The sequence below is a fragment of the Triturus cristatus genome, chromosome 11, assembly GCF_964204655.1.
Source record: "Triturus cristatus chromosome 11, aTriCri1.1, whole genome shotgun sequence".
Lineage (NCBI taxonomy): Eukaryota > Metazoa > Chordata > Amphibia > Caudata > Salamandridae > Triturus > Triturus cristatus.
In genome coordinates, this window is record NC_140594.1 from 755,001,281 (window position 1) to 755,020,648 (window position 19,368).

At 45.0% G+C, this 19,368-nt stretch overlaps 2 protein-coding genes across 7 annotated transcripts in view; one reads left to right on the forward strand and one right to left on the reverse strand.

Moving 5' to 3' along the window:
• The window catches only part of LOC146785406 (uncharacterized), a 2,064,968-nt gene that overhangs the window by 907,667 nt on the left and 1,137,933 nt on the right, over nucleotides 1-19,368 (forward strand). The window contains exon 16 of the mRNA XM_085634420.1: nucleotides 12,441-12,587. Coding sequence (XP_085490546.1) covers nucleotides 12,441-12,587 — 147 coding nt within the window. The remainder of the gene's footprint in view (nucleotides 1-12,440; nucleotides 12,588-19,368) is intronic.
• LOC146785408 (uncharacterized) overlaps nucleotides 1-19,368 on the reverse strand; it is a 787,621-nt gene that overhangs the window by 417,595 nt on the left and 350,658 nt on the right. The window contains exon 4 of one of the 6 annotated variants that reach the window (XR_014970639.1): nucleotides 56-404. The exons of 4 other annotated variants lie outside the window; for them this stretch is intronic. The gene's annotated coding sequence lies outside the window, so the exon portion shown is untranslated. Of the gene's footprint in view, nucleotides 1-55; nucleotides 408-19,368 lie in introns of those variants that run through there. One more of the 6 variants, XR_014970638.1, reaches the window with a different exon arrangement.

A 19,368-nucleotide genomic window follows, 5' to 3' on the forward strand; every position in this document is an offset into this window, starting at 1 on the left:
TCACATTTCAAACAGCACTGTTTATAGGTATAACGATACAAAGGCAATCAAATAAAGAGATAGCAAAGTGCCGGTCGTGCAAGTCTTGTTTCTTGACATTGGAAGAATCTTCAAGCCACTTGTCAACGGTTATACATTTTATTGTTGTACTTTCGAGCGATGAATACTCTGATCCTCTGTAAATAAAATGCTCTGGGTGTTTGGAGGGGAGACAAATGGCTAACACAGGCAGAGTGGGGAAAAGGAAAGCGACACTTACTTAACCTTTACATCCGAAAAATATTCAGGTGCATCAAAACAGACTTTGTTGAGTTATCTGACGGGGGCGATGGGCGCAATAGAGAAGCAGATTTCCACAGTTGAAGAGTCAATAGTGTCGGGAACTGTGGGCTCATCAGTAGACACTGCTAAAATCAATGAAAGGGTGCCAAGTCAAATAGGTAAGGATTTGCATAGTACTACATATCAGAATGGCTGTATTCAAAACACGATAGATCAAACAATATTTAGTGACCATGACTCGTTTACTCAACCCCCTCTGAAGCGGTTTAAAAACCCGGCATCCACGACCAAGAGTTTAGAGCTAACAAAAGAGGGGGAGGAGGAGGGGAACACATTGACGCTAGACCCCTGTGTAACTCACGCGATTAAATCAGCTAAATCCGGGAAGAAGGCAATTCAGATAAAAAAGGGCAGTACAAAAAATGTTGCAGAAAATGATAAAAAGGTAAAATCGACCAGTCATGAAGCAGATATAAAGAATCTAACAGTCCTGGTGCAAACACTGGATTCATTCCTGAGAAACTCGTTAACAAAGCTTGGGGAGAGAGTAGGTCGGATAGAGGCTTGTCTGACGGATTCCTGGGCACGAATTGTGCCAAAACCATAAATAATGATTATGTGTAAGATGGCAATGGTAATAACAGATCTGAAAATAGACGGAGCCCCAATCATAAGATTGATCAACGCAGGAATAAACCTGACAGAATAGCCTCAGTACCCTCAATAGCCTCAATAACTAAAAAGAACAAAACCTATCAGTTAGATTGCCCACTCACTGTAACTACATCTATCCCTAAAACAACAATTGAACATCCAATTGATGTACAAAATAGGAGGAATAAAATAGTCTCTGAAAGTGGCAGTTCTAACGCGGTTTTTGGCCCCAACCTTCATCGCATTTATTGAATGGGATTTCTCTTATAGAACAACCCTATCTAGACTTACCACCTGCTATTACACCCTATACAGTAATACTTGCTAATGTACCTGAGATTAGGGCCGAGGAAAGTGAATCCTAGGAGACCCTTAGAAATAAGGCACTCCACTGGTTAAGCTCAAAGGTCGGTTTTACTGACCAACTTTTCACAGATTTTAAGATGGCCCGTAGGGTTAAGTGGGTAGGAAAAGGTCGAAAATGCCTACCAGGTGATTGTGTGGTTTTAACGTTTAAGACACCCGACTTGTGCAGAATATCCTGTGGAGGGCTGGAAATAAATCCATGATCACAAGGGGTATTAATGTGCTTCCTCTAGGGTTCTTTTACATTCCTCCCTTGGAGATAGAAAGAGGTGGAGGGCGGGGAGCGACTCAGGTTGGAAACCAGTAACTATATAACGTACCAGTGGGAAACCGTTTTTCTTTACTCCCATCTCTAGAGGAGATAGATTGGCTGGAGCAGTAATGTAATTTTACAGTAAATAATTCGCAAAACAAAACCCTTCAAGATCCTGAGATTACTGTCCTAAAAGCTAATAGTACCCAATGTAAAGTGGAAGAGAAGTCAGCAAATCAGAGCTCAGGTCAAAAAACAAACTCCTTCGATTTAATGGATAATGGTAACATCAGATACGAGGTAGGAGTGGCGGTACCTAAGGAAAGGAGCTTAGACCCTATTCAATTTATAGATTTAGTAAGCGACGTACAAAATATACCAAGAGATAAAGGGAATAGTTTTACAATCCTTTATTGGAATATAGCGGGCCTATGCTCGAAACTAACCAATCATTTATGACAAGATTTTGTCAGAAATTGTAATATTTTATGTTTTCAAGAGACGTGGTCCCGAAATGAAATTCACATTCAAGGTTATAAAACATACCACACACCAGCCATTCCCTCTATTCATGGGAGGTCGAAGGGAGGGTTAAGCATATATGTCTCAAATCTGTTGCAGATAAATAAAATATCCTTTATCATTACGAATCAGTTCTATCAAGTGCTGACGATGAACATAGATAAGCAAAATACTATTGTTTTGATTAACTTGTATAATAATGCACAGAACGAGCACCTGGGGGAAATGTTAAAACAGCTTAGACTTTCCCTCCAGGAAATACAGAATGGAAGTATCGAGGATGTTCTATTTGTTTGGGGGGGGGGGATTTTAATATCACCTTATGTTCACACTTTGAGGAGGCAGTATGTGGTCTGGTAGACGAGGATAATTCTAATCTACCCCATTTTCCTCACTGTTCTTATGGTGACGTTTTAAATGAGATTCTGTTCCTTCTCGATTTGGGCTTTGCTAATGTAATGAGTTCGCCGACAATCCCATTTTCTCAGACCTTCAATGACAGAGGCTTATCCTCGATCATTGATTTCATAATAGTCTAAAATAGGTATGCTTCTCGCCTAACGGCTTACAAAACCCACAAGATTGCTATGAGCGATCACTACCCTTTGAGTGTGACTATGTCTTTTCCATCAAAAAGACATCATCCCGTTTTGAAGAAGATCTATGCAGCTCAAAACTTGAAAATTAATAAAATAAATGGTTACTCCTTAAAGTGGGATAAGGTAGACCCCCTTAAGATCACAAAGACAGTGGTAGAAAAAATGGGATGTGTTTGAAATAAGGCAGTGTAGACAAGCATATAATCTGGCGATAAAAGCATAACTAGTGGAATTTAAAAAGAATTATGGATCGACCTACACAAGGCAAGCGCCAATAAGGATAGTACCGCCTTTTGGCAGGTGGTTAAATCTCCATTTCTGACAACTGATGCCACCCCCACTATAGAAATTGCGATCGATGAGGGACTCTGGGTAGAACATTTTTCATTTTTTTCAGAAAATTAAGGAAGGAGGCCGATGGCACACCCTTAAGTGCGACAATCCCCAGCTCCCTACCGAAAGACCCTCCAATTGAATTAATAATTTCCTTGGAAAAGGTACAATCTGCCCTAAAAGCCAGTAAGAGGGGAAAAGCGCCAGGCCCAGATGGTGTACCGGTTGATGTTTTCAAACATAATATGGATCTATGGGGACCATTACTAACGCGAGTGTTCTCTGTCTGTTGCCTGGTTGGACTAGTAGACACATGGTCAGAATCAATCATGGGACCGATTTTTTAAAAAGGGCGACAGGCAAAACCCGGCATGCTACCGTCCCATTTCCCTGTTGGATTCGGTTGAAAAAGTGGCCGGTTGTATTGTCCTTAACAGACTCCAACAGTGGGCTGTAGATAACAATGTATTGTCAGAGTTACAATTCAGCTTTAGGGAGGGTTTAGGTACCACAGAACAGGTCCTCAATCTAACCATTCTTGTGTGGGAAGTATACAAAGGCAAGAGAGGGAAAAATCTATCTTGCCATTGTTGATCTTTCTTCCGCTTTTGATTGCGTGTGCCATTAAAAGTTATGGATTATACTAGAGGAAATGGGGGTTGAGGCTCCTTTAATTCATTTTTTAAGAGCACTCTATACAAATGCAAGAGCCCGGGTACGGTATGGACTCAATGGAGAGTGTACGGCGTCATTCCAAGTGGAGAGGGGGGTTAGGCAGGGTTGTGCCTGGCACCCTTCCTCTTTATTCTGTATACTAACAGTCTGCAGAGGGCTATGTTGGAAGGGTGCCGGGACCTACCACAGCTGGAAAAACGTCCTATACCTGCCCTGCTCTACGCGGATGATGCTGTAATCATGGCCATAACACCAAGAGGATTACAGCGGGCTCTTAATAGCTACAACGAGTTTATGAAAAGTTTAGATCTAAATATAAACCCTACTAAGACTCTTATAATGAATTGTGGAAGGGGTGGAACGAAGCCGGTGAACATTTTCTTAGAGATCACAAAAGTGAAATCTACTCCAACGTATCCGTACTTAGGAATTTTAATTGACAACAAGGGATTGTGGTCGCAGGCCATAAAAGCAAGGAAATTGCTTTTTATGAGAACAACCACGGCATTAGTGAATTTCTCACAAAAATTAGGGAAGAGACCCCCAGTTGAGCTGATCAAAATTCACCAAGCCAAATGTGTCAGCACAGCCATTTATGGGGCTGCTATATGGGGGTACTGTAATGTCCCCAAAATACAGAAGGTTGAGAACGCTTTTTTAAGATATGTTTTGGCTGTTCCCCGATCAACATCAACCTATATTTGCCATAATGAGCTGGGCCTCCCATATATTTCATATATAATAAAGGTACAACCAGTTTTACTGTGGCATCGGGTCTGGACCTTCCCAAAAACTACATTTAATCGACGCGTGCTTTGTGATAGCCTAAAGCTAGCTCATCCCTTGGAGATTAGGTGGCTGAAATACATTAAAGAATTCATGACCGATCTGGGCAAACCTGAATATTATTCTAATCCTACTGTGTTGGGCATAATTCCAAGAAAGGTTTTTAAAAAACAATGTTTATGTCCCACATGGAGGAAAATAGATTCACCAATGAGGCTTCCAGACCAACTGTTCAAGTGAACCAGCTGATGTGCTCTACCTCCGCCATTCAACCATATTTAACATACACAATAAGAGGATATGATAGATTTGTCCTTACACGCCTCAGACTTGATATATTTCATCGCTTGGTGAGTCTTCCGACCATGAATGATTGGTCGAAGACCTTACCAAATTGTCCTTGTGATGGAGTATCATTACAATCAACTATACATGTAGTCCTGTTCTGTAAATATTATTCAGAGCAGCAGAGAAAGTGGATTAGACCTATCTTAAAAATATGGGGCTTGAGGCAATGCCGACCAGCTTACCTTGCTCTGCAATTTCTTGATAATATATGCATCACAAGAAGTATAGCCACTTTTCTGAAATGTACGATTAGACATAGGAAATATCTTGAACTGTGTTCTTCTTTATAACATGATTTTAGTCTAAAACTTTTGATCTGTAAATGAATCTTCTAAATATCTTTTGTAAGGCTGTTTTTATATAAAACTTTATAACTGTTTTTATAATATATGTAATATGAAATATGAAATTTTATAATACTTGTAACATGAAATGCTAAAATTGTGCTTTTATGTTTTTTTCTGTTTCAAATTGAAAACCGAATAAAGCTAATTTTGACTTGAAATGCTCTGTTTCATTATAAATATTTCATTTCTTTTATTTCTTGAATTTAGTGTTCTTTGGCCCACATGCATCAACAATTGTATTTGCGATTCCATAATAGCGAAAAATAAGGAATCGCTATTATCGAATCGTAAAATCCAATGCAGCAATGAAATCGGAAAAATTTTCAGAATCGGTAAAATTCGTAAATATCATTACGGATTCCGTGTTTACCGAATCTGTAATAGCGAATTCGCAATTACAGAAGCGGAAAGTGCGAATTACCCATATTGCTGCATTGTGATGACATCACAAACCAGTAAGTCATTCACTGAATCAACACACCTGTACACAGTGAGAGGAGGAGGAGGAGGAACACTGGTGGAGCACACCCTGGAGGAAGTGTTGCTGAAGAGCGTTGGACCTATTGCTTAATTTGTGCGGTTGGTTGGAAGTGAGGGGCATCAGCACTCATTTTAGGGACGCAGATGTAATTTTCATAATCAGACTTTGACCCAGACAACTGGATAATGGAAAAAAGGCAAGATGTGGAAGCTATACTATGTAGTTTAGGTGTTCAACAGGCCAGTAAGTCTGAAATCCTGTGGTGGCCTCCTAAACACCTTTGGCCCATGCACTAATATTTTTACAATGTAAGAACTGCCTAGACTCCAAACAAAAGACAGGCAGTGGTAGTGAAACATTTTGGGTCTAGATCCTTGCTCTATATTTGTCTCTTTTTGTTCAGGTGGCAGCCTCAAGAGTGCTTCCAAGTTCGCAGGGCAGGTAGTAGGCAGTGCAATTTGAAAGACAAAGAAGGCTCGAACAACAAGGAAAAGAAGAACCACTCCCCCTATAGATGCAGCATGCCTAGCCTGTTTGCATCCCTCTTTTCTTTAGTGCATGCGGCTTTCTTCCAGTGCTGCAACTGAAAAGGTTCTTCTGGGAACAGACATTGGCAGTGGCAAGGTTATGGTTATTTTGAATAGGGCTCAGTAGTCATTGTTTTTGGAAGTTGATATGCAGCCTTATTGTCTCCAGAAGAAAGATTATGAAGTATTGCTAATGAACAGCATTTGCCAACATTATGCTCTCTTAGTGCCAAGGGCCATTAAAGAACAACGTTGTTTGATTGGGACCATAGACATCTTTGCGCTTATGTCCATGGTCAAGTATCTGTGATCTCTCAGATTATCTCACAGGCCTAGTCTTTGGGGCCATACACTAGTGTCTTTATGTCCTTATATCCAGGTGCCAATGAACATTGTGCCTGTATCCCCATCTCTCAATGCCAGGTTTGCACGGTGTCTCTCAATATCAGTGTCAGGTTCAATGTCCATATATCAGTGTCCTGGCATCATTCTCCAAATGCCAGTCTTTGTAACGGTGCCAGTTATCTCCATGTCCACAAGGCTTGTTGCTAGTTTGTGTCCCTGTTTCAAAGTTCCAGTGCCAATATGCCCATCTGAATGTCTGTCATTATCTCAGTGTCACTATTTTAAAGGCGGAGTCCCATGTAACTTTAACCGTCCCAGAATCAGTGTTTCACAGTATCTTGGGCTATGTACCAGTGGCAGCATTGGACTTCTTCATTGCCCATGCTAGTCTTCCCCTTTCAATATTGATAACCCTGATCTACTATGTTGATATATACATATCAGTGCTCTTGTGTCAGTGACCTAGTGTTAGTATTCCTGTGTCGGTGTCCCCGTCCCCCCCTCCCCCCCCCAATCAGGATTTATGTGCAAGCTTTAGTGCTGCAATGTGTGTCTTCCCTGGTAGTTTCCCTTAGTCAGTTTTGATGTTCTAGTGCCAATGACCTAGTGTGGTGTCCGCTGTTACCATTCAAGTGTTGTAGCATGCTGCATCAGTATTCTAGTGCTGATGTCCTTGTCCCTCCGTGTACGAGTCAGTATTTGTGGGCGTGTTGCTGTTCCTAAGTCAGTGCCCCAATGTTTGTTTTCCCTTTTAGTGTTCCAGTATCAACGTGAGTGCCCAGGCGTCACTTTCCCAGCGACAGTGTGCTCCTGTCATTTCTTTTGTGTCATGCCAGGCAGTGCCATGGTGGCAGCAGCCCTTGGCAGTGTTGCAGTACTCAGTGTCGATATTAGTGTCCATATATCAGTGTGAATGCCTCTATCCCAATGTCCTTGTGTCAGTATCCCAATGCCAGTGATCCAGGTCAGTACCCCAGTGTTGCGTCCCTCTAGTCTGTGCCTGTGACTTAGTGCCCCTGTGGCATTTTGGCATTTTACTGTACTGGTGTTGTGTCCAAGTATCAGTATTTTAGTGTGATTATCCTAGTCCCCCCTTTTTAATCTCTCAAGAGTCTCTGCCCTTTGCCATTGTCCCAGCATCGCTGTTTGTGCCACTTTCAGGATTCCAGTGTCACTGTTTCCAAGTCAATATCCCCATATAAGTGTTGGAGCTTCTGTGTCTGTGTCCCAGTGACTATGACCTTGTATCAGTGTTACTGTAGGTGTGCTGGTATCCACAGGTCATTGTTCCGGTGTCCAAGTTGGTGCACCTGTGTCAGTGTCCTCGTGCTATTGTTTGTGACTTAGTCAGTGTCCCAGTTTCACTGTCCCCATGTCAAAATCCCCCTGTCAGTGTTATTGTCCCTATGTCTTAGTTCTAGTGTCTGTTTCCCAGTGGCAGTATCTCAGTATTAGTGTCTCCATATCACTGTCCTTTTGTTAATGTTCCTGCTCCTCCCCCATACCAGTGTTCTAACATTAGTAATTGTTCCCCACATCAGTGTCCCAGTGTTACTGTTCTCTTGTCAGTATTGGTTCTTGTGTTTCATTGTCCCTGGTGCCAGTGACTATATGTCAGTGTTGATTTGCCTGCAGCTAAGTACTGGTGAATGTGCCTATTTGCCACTGCCACTGTATTAATGTCCACTTGTTTGTGTACTAGTGTTGCCTAGTTTATCGTTGCACACATGTCAATGAAAGGCAATCTAAAAGTGCACCAGGGGTTGATATGCATTTTAGGAAGGATAACTTGAAAAAGGTAGAAATACATATTGTCACGAAATATGCCAGTTTATACGGCATTTATTGATTTCTCCACAGCGTTTGACAAAGTGGATCGCCAAACGCTGTGGAGAAAGCTCTCCCATCTTTGCATATCATATTGCCTTTTGGGTCTCATTATAGAATTACATAGAGACACCCGGTGGCAAGTTCTGATGGGAGGTTCCCTGGGGTTATCATGTAAGATCAAAACATATAATGGGCTCAAGCAGGGTTGCCTGCTGGTGCCTCTTTTTTTTTCTTTGCATGTATCTGATCTCCCCAACACTTTGAACTCAGTAAGGGGTGGTGCCCCCGGAATCGGTACAATGTCCATTGTTTTTTTATTATATGCGGATGACGTGGCAATTTTTGATTTAACGCCGATTGGCCTGCAACTTCGCCTGGTTGCCCTAACTAAATATGCAGAAGACCACTTACTGAAAATTAATAATGCTAAAAGCTAAATCTTGGTTTTCCGCAAGAAAGGGCTCAGAATAAAGATATGTTTTAAGTGGTCGTTGGGGCTTGAAGAACCGGAACTGGTTGATTCGTACCTATATTTGCGGAAGGTTTTTTCAAAAATAGAGCGAGATTTAGAGCATATCAAACTTTGTGCTAGTAAGGCTCTCACCCAGGCTGGAGCTTTAAATAGACTTTTATAAAACTTGTGCGAGACGCCACTTTAGTCATGTTCTGTCAGTTTTTAAGGTTAAAATTCCCCCTTCATTAACATATGCTGCTGAGGTATTGGATGTGATTTATTGGCTCTCTTTTGATAAGGCTGAAGGCCGAATCCTGCGCCAAATCTGTAATCTAAATTCTATGGTTGCCTCACATGTTTTACGTCTGGAATTTGGTTTAGTCTCCTCATATATTTTATCCTTGGCAGCGGTCCTGAGGTAGGGTATCTCCCTTTGCTGTAGAAACACCAAAATCTCCAACTCCGCTCTAGAGATTTATGCCAACACTGATAAAGAGGAAATTTGGCATATCCCTGAGATTCTACTACTGAAAAAAATAAAAACGGATAAACAAGGGTTCTCTCTGCTTGATAGCATTAGAAGTACAGATTTTGTCATTTTAAATGGGAGAGTGCCTGTTGACAAAACAGCAACATTTACTTTTCACTCCCATCGCAATCAGAGCCTCTTAGACTATGTGGTTGTTTCTTATCAAATGTTTGGGGCTTGTGAAAATCTATTTGTCCTTCCGTCGGTATGGAGCGATCATAGTGTAGTAGGTATGACAGTGGCTTTTGATCTACCTGTACTGGACCCGGGGAAAGACAACAGTAGGAACTTATTTACACATCTGGTGGATGTCCGCTGAGGTGAGGGAATTCTTGGAGAAAGTGATCAAGATTTTGGCAGCTGACAATTCTGCCTGCTGGTCTTCGTGGCCCGGCCAAACGCACTTAAGATGCGATGGATAACAACCGACTGCCTAAACGAGAACAATGGCTATGGGGATATGAAAAATAGGTGGGTGCCGAATGTGGAGTGTGACACAGACTAGTATACACTGGCATAGTACAAAGGTGTAGGATGGCATGGGATATGGCACAGGTTTGTTTACAGCAGGAAATGGAGGATCCTGTAGAGGAGCAGGTCGAAGAGCCTGTAAAAGGGTAAATTCATGTATTGAACTAGAATTAAAGTGAAGACTATCTGCATACTGAAGTTATAAATCTGCTTGTACTGTCTCAATACTCTGTGTTACTGGATAATGATGTGGAACTGCTGTGGCGTGCTCTTTCACATGGTTGGGAGAGTGGGGTGGGAGAGGGACCGTGGTAATTTGTATGCCTGTATTTCTAATAACACAATAAAAGATATATGAAAAAAAGAATTATGTAATCCTTTACTACCTTCTTTCTTTCTACAGTTACCTTCTTCCTTTGTTGTCACTTCTTTAACCTTTCATAATTCACTTCCTTTTTCCTTTATTCCTCCCTTTTAACACCTCTATCTCTCAATAGATCCTCCCTGCCCCCTCACTCCTGCACTCTACCCCCCCCCACCCATTGCTTCTTCTTTTATTTGGCTTCTTCTTTACTCCCTACTCTCTCCCTTCCTACCCTACCTGCCTTTTTACGTCTCGCCTGAGCCAGCGCTTTAGCGCTGCTCTGGCGAGAGTTTTAGTAAGCGAGTTTTGGAAGTGCTAACTAGTGGCTTTTTTCAGGCCTTCAGCTACAGTGCATGTGCGCCGGGCGCGCGCACCATTTGTCAGCCTGCGTGATCACTTTCGCAGCCGCTTTGATGTTCTCAGTGAGCAGCGCGGCCACTGAGAACATAAAAGCGGCTGCGAAAGTGCACACCATTTGCCAACTTGCGTGCCTCTCTCCGCCTTAGTGCGCGTGACGTGCCCTACCCCCTCCCTTATCCCACTTCCTGCTTGTTTAAATTTAGAATTGGCCACTACGTATTTGATTAAGTGTTTTTTCTACAGGCTTTCAAACGCGTTTTTTTTTGTTTCTATGTTTTTTCCCCCGATGCGCGTCTCTCTCTCATTGTCTCTTCACTGACCTGGCTTGACCGCTCTCTCTGAACCACGCGGAGCGCTCATGCCAGGGGCACCTGGGCGGCTGCCTTGGAGGGTTTGCTGAGCTCTGACGTTAGTGAACAGCCCAGCCCAGTGCAGCCCCGGACTGTTCTGAAAAATAAAGCTTTCACTCGGGATAATGAATGCCACAACGCACTTGCTGTTATTGATCTGCAATGCAGTGCATGCCCGCCACTGGCAACGTATTGTGATGCTTGTGAGAAATGGCTCCCAGGATATATAACCTGGCTGTGCACTGTAATGCGTCACCGTTCACTGCGCCAAGACTACACGGACAGACGCAGTCGATCCCTTTAATGACCCTGTTTTTTTCGTAAACAGCATGATAAACACTCTGGGCCATCCCGGAAACAGTGTCTGACAGAAACACGTCCATATTCATGTGCACGAGCCTTCGGAATTTATAGCACTTCCGCAGCTGACATGCTCCAGGCGCCCTAGCTAATTAAATGGCACAATGGGACACTGACGAAGCAAATGTTCCTTTCTCATCCAGCCAAGCAGGGGAGCACATGGCCATGTTACCACACAAACTGAATTGACCTTGTTTCGGAAGCATTACGCACAGAGAGGTGGGTTATCACAGATGCAGTATACAACCGCCCTAGACTACAGTCAAGCCCTTGTTAGTATACTATATGTAAACTTTAAGTAAAATCAACAAGCATTGGCATAGCCAATAGGTCTCGCCTTTGGGACCTTATAAGTGTTTAGTTATCCAGCACAATATCCTTGGTGCAACAACATCAAGTGTTGCATGGCTAAAAACTTATAAGGTCACAAAGGCAGGACCTATTGGCTATGCCAATGCTTGTTTCACTTACTGCCTTCCTTCTGCGCAACACCGTTTTTAGGTCTTGCCTGACCCAGCGCATGCGCTAGTCTGGCGAGACTTTTTGTTAGGGCTCAAAAAAGTGATACCACTCTAGCCTAGAGCTACAGTGCATGTGCGCGCGCGCCTCACTTTCGCAGCCGCACGACCGCTTTGATGTTTGATCGCAATCACTTTCACTTTCGTGGCCGCACGGCTGCTTTGATGTTCTCCGTGAGCCAGGTTTTTTTCCTGTTTATTACTTCTATGTAGTAATGGTGGCACCCGTGCGCCGCCATTACTACAGAGCAGTAATAAACAGAAACAAGCATTGGCATAGCCAATAGGTCTCGCTTTTGGGACCTTAGAAGTATTTAGTTATGCAACTGTTGCATGGCTAAACACTTATAAGGTCCCAAAAGCGAGACCTATTGGCTATGCCAATGCTTGTTTTCATTCCATTTCTGAATCCTTTCCTCCTCTAATCTGTTTATCATGTCCTACTTCCCTGACTGTACATGCACTCTTCGCTCCCTCTGTACTTCCCTTCTTACTTTACTCATTTAATCACCTCTCTCCGTTCCTCAGTTCTTTCCTCAGAATAGTATGCCCTATTATAACCTAGGAAAGAGAGGTGCCTCACAAACTAATAGTGGGCATATTTAGGGGCAGAACTTTCCAGCAGTAAATTAGACAGTTTGGATGCTGTAGTAGATTATTCAATCTATTCTTGTCTACCCCATCAGACAGAAGCCAACAGCTCCGACCTGGAACTTGAAATTAACAGGATGAAGACTGAAGAGGCTGCTCTTAGGGACTCCCTGGCTAAAATGGGGGCATTGACGGGAGGACTTGCACAAGACAAGATCAACCTGAATCGCCTCATATTACAGGTAATCTTTCAAGCACCCTGACCTGCTCTCCTTAGAAACACGACCCTTTGTACACACACTCCACAAGTAGCAGAGGCCAACATTATACAGGAGTTAAAGTCGTTAGAGAGGGATTGGATGTTTTCCCGCAAATGATTATCGTAAGCACGTTAAACTTGTAACATATGTGACATGCAGGTAATATTGAAAGGTAAGTTTTGAGTATGTTTATGGGGATGGGGATGAATTTTGCCCCAATGATTTCCTGAACCTCTATAAAACTTTTAACGGTTGGTGAATTACAGGGACATTAAAGACTCGATCTAAACACGCTGCCAGAGTATGACTACCGGGCCTGTACCACAAGCCTGTATACTGTGTTTATATACACCTAGGAGGGTAAGCGCTCATAAATAACCACTGACTTTGATTTGACATTGTGCTACCTATATCACGTTTCATGTGATACCCGGCATGTACCACATCGAGTCCTTCGTATGCATGTTTAGATGTGTTGCTCTACAGTGTACAGCAATGTCTTTGCAAAGGCATGACAAATCCACCCGAATTGCATTGAGATGAATGTGAAAAGCCAGAAATTGCATGCTGTCTTTGGAGTGTAAACTCGACCTACTATTAGAGGGAGTGGGCACATCGTCTGTGGAAAGGGGCATGCACGGAGCAAGCATGGTGATGCATACACTGATATAATGTGCTACATGTAGACAATGTTGTTATACTCATTCAGGATGGCGGAGATTTACGAACTTCTTGTTTTAGGTATTTTTTTCTTATGTCTCTTTGTCTTTTTGCACCTTTATGCTTTGAAAACAGGCACCAGTATATGCCTCTCCATCTGGGGCACAGTGCCGCAAAGGCAAGTAATCTCATTTGTTGATGTTTGTTGTGTGTCTGGCTTGGTGATGATTCCTAAGAGACTAGGGGCCAGATGTACGATCATTGGATTTAGCGCCTCGCAATTTGCGACACATTGCGAGCCGCTAAATCCAATGTACAACAGTGTCAGAGACACTGTTAGCGATTCCCAATGGGGTGGCAAATTGCGAGGCTCATCAATATTTATGAGCCACTCGCAATTTGCTACCCCATTGGGAATGGCCAGCCTCACAGGGATGGTGGCCTGCTGGGGTCAGCAAACCACCATGTCTGTGACTGCTTTTCAATAAAGCAGTTTTATTTTTTTAAATGCAGCCCGTTTTCCTTAAAGGAAAAAGGGATGCATTTAAAGAAGAAAAAATGAGAAGCGTTTTTGTTTCATTTTTTAAGCGCAGGTAGTGGCCCCTGGGACCACTGCCTGCCCTTAAAAAATATATTCCCCTGCATTAACAAAGGGGACCCCTTGCAGTTTGCGAGTGCTAAAACTGCGACTGTTTTGCAACCGCAATTGCGGTCATACATACCCGGAGGACTCGCTATTAGGAAGGGACGCCCTCGGAACGCCCCTTCCTAATAGCGACTCGCTATTCCTAATTTGCGAATCGCAAAATATGAATAGTACATGGCCAACTCGTTTTCTGCGGTCGCGAAGGGGTCTGAAACCCCCCTGCGACCGCAAAAAACGGTCGTACATCTAGCCCAGACTTCAATACCATGGACTGAACAGTGACTTTAACACACAATAGGTAAAAGGGTTTAATTAATATTCAGTGCTGATAAAAGTCCGGGACCCAGTAGAGGCCGTGAGTAAGGGCTGTTACATGTCAACGTATTATGAAGGGACAGGGGTTGTAACCCTCCCCTTAATTCGCCCGAGCAATTAATTCACATTTTTAATCATACCAGTGCTACCGAAAATAAAGGGAAACCGTGGTGACCACTAGGTATTTTCAATATTTATATCCCCCCCGCCCCGTGAAGATTTGAACACTAGTGCAAGTGCTCCCTGGAGTATGGTGGAGCCCACCCCAGTTATGAGGCACAGGGGTGCGACTGGATGATGAAGATTGACACACATACATAGGGTGTGTGAGGGTCCACAATACCATTGATTGTTTCTTCTGGAGCAGGAGGACACAGTTACAACAAACCATTATAAGTAGGGTGGCAGGATACCTGTTGTAAAGTGACTTTATAGCAATCCCATTTTTAAAGCTAGTACAGTTTATTATGCATGTAAGCCTTCGGTTTCACGATACAAATGAATGCTGATGTTCTTGACTTTGACAGCACCCATCTATAATGCAACAAACTTTTTCACTGCTAACTTTTAAATGTCATATCCTTAAAGCATTGTTAATCATCCAGAAAAGAGCCAGTATACATTGTTTGAACCTGTGTAGTGCAGCAGAACATTACATTTGTGAGATAGATTTTTTTTTTTTTTTAAATCAGCTTTATTGAGCCTTCGGTTTTTATACAACGTGATGTGACAGACCTCGTCGGAGCATCAAAGCAGACATGAATAGATTGATAAAGAAATGCAATAAATCACAACACTGTTAAACTCGTATAATACAGTGCTGAGCCTGAGCATGCAATATGAGTTATGAGAATATGTTGCTGCAGTGTCCGCGAGTGGGTACACTCAGTATCAAAGCGTTTCAACTTGAAGGTGTATTGTTCGCTTGAAGGGGTCTAAGGCCTGTGAAAGGGATTGCTAGGAGAGTATTGTGCAGGGGTGGTATGGTATAGGATAGGGGCCAGGCTATAGCGACCTGGTATCCTCCCTAGCATCATTTTGGAAAGTGAGGACCAGCTGATCCCATGCGGCTACAGCGGGGCCTCTATGGAGAACGGTGCAATGGGGAAATTACTGTCCCCTAACCGTTGTAGGTGCGGTCGACATGTTTCTGCCAGATGGCCTGGTCGGTTCCGTGGCATTCATCAGGACCTAAAGTAAATATAGGGCTCCATTCTTACCAGCCTTGTGGTGATAAAACGCCACTAGGTGGGGTGACAATATCACACTCCACAGGAAAAAGGGACTCATTTCAAAGTCTGTAAAACATGAGAAAAATAATAACGGTCTTAGAGGTCACTTTACCAAAGTTCCATTATGCCACATGCATAATTCAATAATAGTTCTTACCCTGGAGTTGGGATCAAATTGCCCCATGGGACGAGGGCAGAGGAGACACCTGTAGTCAAACTCTGGAAGTGGAAGAAATTAAAAGAACATACACTTATAATACGAAATCAATACAGACATGTCATTCACAGGAATTCGAAAAAAAGGGTTTTAAAGAGTTTTAAAGCACCCCCTTATGCGTCTCCCGTAAGTGCACCTATGTGTGTGCTTTTCTCCGCACCAACGGTAAATGGCTGTGGGGAGAGTGTTTTTTAGGTCTCGCCTGACCCAGCGCATGCGCTGGTCTGGCGAGACATTTTGTGAGGGCTCCAAAAAGTGCTACCAGGCCAGCCTAGAGCTACAGTGCATGTGCCCGGGCGCACGCGTCGCGCTTTACCGGGATTACTTTCACTTTCGCGGCCGCTTTGAATGTTTGATCGCGATCGATATCACTTAAGCGGCCGCAGGGCCTCTTTGATGTTCTCCGTGAGGCTTCAATAGATTGCAGCAGTTAAAACAAGCATTGGCATAGCCAATAGGTCTCGCTTTTGGGACCTTATAAGTGTTTAGTTATATGCAACTGTTGCATGGCTAAACACTTATAAGGTCCCATAGGCGAGACCTATTGGCTATGCCAATGCTTGTTTAATAGTGCTCCTAATTAGGCTCGTCGGTACAGTTAGTAGTGTGAATTGAATAAGTATCTACCATAGTGAAAGATCCGGTGTCCCAAAATGCGCCGATACATAAATGTAAGAGCTGCATGACCAGCTTTGAGCTGGGTGGAAAGACGCGTCGCACACTTAGGTTGCGGGTTTCCGGTGTCTGATCCTGCAAGCGTTAAGCACGGCAAGTGGGAACCTGTACGAAGGTGCAGCCCCCGGCCGCCAATCATAGCGCGACCCTGGGGGGGGGGGGGGCGGACTCGTGGCAGTCCCTAATACGTTCGTGAGGCTGGATAGGTCCGCGACTGGGCGGTGGGGGCAATCAATACAGGCTATCCCCCGTTACGTGAGAGCACGTCGCTCCCGGTGTTTGGAGGGGACTAACTGTAGTGCCAGAAATAACAGGGAGGACGCTGGGTAGGTAGAGGTAACAGCGTGTAGGTTTATTGAATGTTATTACAACATATAAGTCCTGTTTAAGGGCCCACAAGGAGCGGCGATGTAACCTCGCCGCCAACGCTCTCCGTCGAGTGTCTCCGCCCCCTCCGCGTCACGGAGCCGCCCGTCCCGATTGGACGGGGCGTCACGTGACACAGAGGGAACGAGACACTCGTCTCTATGATCACGAAACACTAGCACGTACAACATCTCCCCTTCAACAATATAAACAGCAAAACATTATTCATGTCATGACAAAGTCTTCAAAACGCTTGGGCGCCCTAACAAATCTGGTAGGCCTCCTAGGAGTCACAAACCGAGGTTGCCCCTCGGCGCATGGCGTGCTACTATATCTGGTACCCTCCTGGACACCCTGGTTGCCTTCGCACTCTCGCACAGACTTCGTTCCACCACGCCCACCGGCACCACTTGTCTCAACTCGCACCTCCTCATGACATGCTGATTCGCCTTTGCTAGCTCTATCAATAGGCGGGGTGTGCAACCAACCATTATCCGCCCGTTCACTCCTGCTCGCAACCTCGTACTCTTGCCACTCCGGTACACTATCGTCATTCCTGGGCCCACTCGCACGGCCTCCATTCATGATGATGTTTTCCTGGCCTGCTTTGAGCTTGACGATGTCATCTTTGCTTCTCCATCCTCCACTTTCCAAACACACTGCCCCCTTCCTAACCTCCCGCACACGTACAGGAGTTTGAAAGACTGACTCCACCTTCATCACCTTATGCGGCTTCTTTACTAGCACCCAATCTCCCTGTTCCACATCCTTTGCTTTGGCTCTATTCACAGTATCAGCGTACCTTTTGGCACACTCTTGCTTGGCCATGATTCGCTCCCTGACTCTCAGCGTCTTCTCTTGTACACCCTCCGTGTCTTCTCGTACATCATACCATTCGTTGTATTTGTGGGTAAACTCACTGGTGCACCGTCTCCCCCTCATCAAATAGAAAGGCGTGTGGCCTGTAACGGCATTTGGAGTGTTATGGTAAGTGTGCACCTTTTCCGCGAGAAACATCTTTACATCCAAATTGGACGCAATGGCCAGCTGAATTCCCTCTTTGAGGGACCTGTTCATTCTCTCCACCTGCCCATTGCTCTTCGGGCTGTACAATGGGGTCTTCTCCTGCTTGATCCCCGAGTGGGTGAGAAAATCCATCATCTTCTTGGATACCAGCTGGGTGCCGTTATCAGATACCATGACCTTCGGTTGCCCTTCTTGAGCGAAAATGTTTCGTAGAACTTGAATCACCCGGTCCGTGGTAACCTCTCGGACGAACTTGTACTGTATCCACTTGGAGTAGTAATCGGTGATCACGATGAGAAATCTGCAGTCCTCCGGCAGCAGCGAGAACGGACCCGCGAAGTCGATGGCGACCTTGCTCCATGGGCCAGCCGGAATCTCCACCCTCTGCAGCTCCCCTCTGCTGGTCTTCCAATGCTTGTCCGCCTTCAGACACTGCTCGCATCTGTCTATGAAGTCGCAGACGTCGCTGGTCATCCCCGGCCACCAGTAGTACATTTTCAATAGATTCTTGGTCGCGGTGCCGCCAGGGTGACCTTTGTGGGCAATCCTTATCAGCTTGCCCCTGAGGCCTTCCGGAGGAACGAACAGCTCGTGCCGTTTCAAGAAGCCATTCTCGAGGGTGAGTTCCGCACTCACCTGCTGGAAGCTTCGGAGGGAACCGTGTAGATTCCGAACAGGAGGCCAATACGATGTCATGTGGCCCATCACGGTGCGGAGAACCACGTCCTTCTCCTGAGAAGCGAGCCACTCCTCCTCTGATATGGAACCTTCGCACATCGTCGTGGCATCCACCAGAGCCACCACACACTCCGTATCGTCAAGGGACCCACCATCGTCCCCTGTCACGGGCAAGCGGGACAGGCAATCCGCTCTGCAGTTGAGGCCACCCTTGATGTGCCGGATCGTGAAGTGGTATTCCTGCAGCTTGGACAGTAGGCGCAGCAGCCGCGAACTGGCCTTCCCATTACCACGGCCCTCGCCGGCCATCATGTAGATCAGGGGTTTGTGATCCGTGACGATTTCGAACACCTTGCCCCACAAGTAGTTCTTCAGTTTCTCCACCGCCCAGACACAGGCGAGCGTCTCGCGCTCAATGGTGCTGTAGTGCTTCTCGGCATCGCTCAAAGAGCGGGATATGAAGGCGATGGTATTCTCCTTCTGCCCGTGGAACTGGCAGAAAACCGCCCCAATGCCCTTTGCACTTGCATCGACAGTGACCACATTCCGCAAGTCCTTGTTGTAAGGCTGCAGCACCGGAGCCTCTGCGATACCCCTCTTGACGGCCTCGAACGCCGCGTCCTGCTCCGCTGCCCATGCGTACTTGACATTCTTCCTCAGCAAGGCCCTCAGGGGCTCCACCGTGGTCGCGTACCCCTGCAGGAACTTCGAATAGTACTCACTGAGCCCCAGGAAAGACCGCAGTGCGTTCTTGTCGCCAGGGCACGGAGCTTCTCTGATCGCCTTCACCAGGTCTTCCTTGGGAGCAATCCCATCCGGGGTCAAAACATGCCCCAAGTATTCGATCTTGGTCTCCATAAATTTGCATTTGTCTTTGGAGACTGTCATCCCCTTCTCACGCAAAACCTCCAACACCTTGCCCAACACCACCAGGTGCTCCGCTTCGTC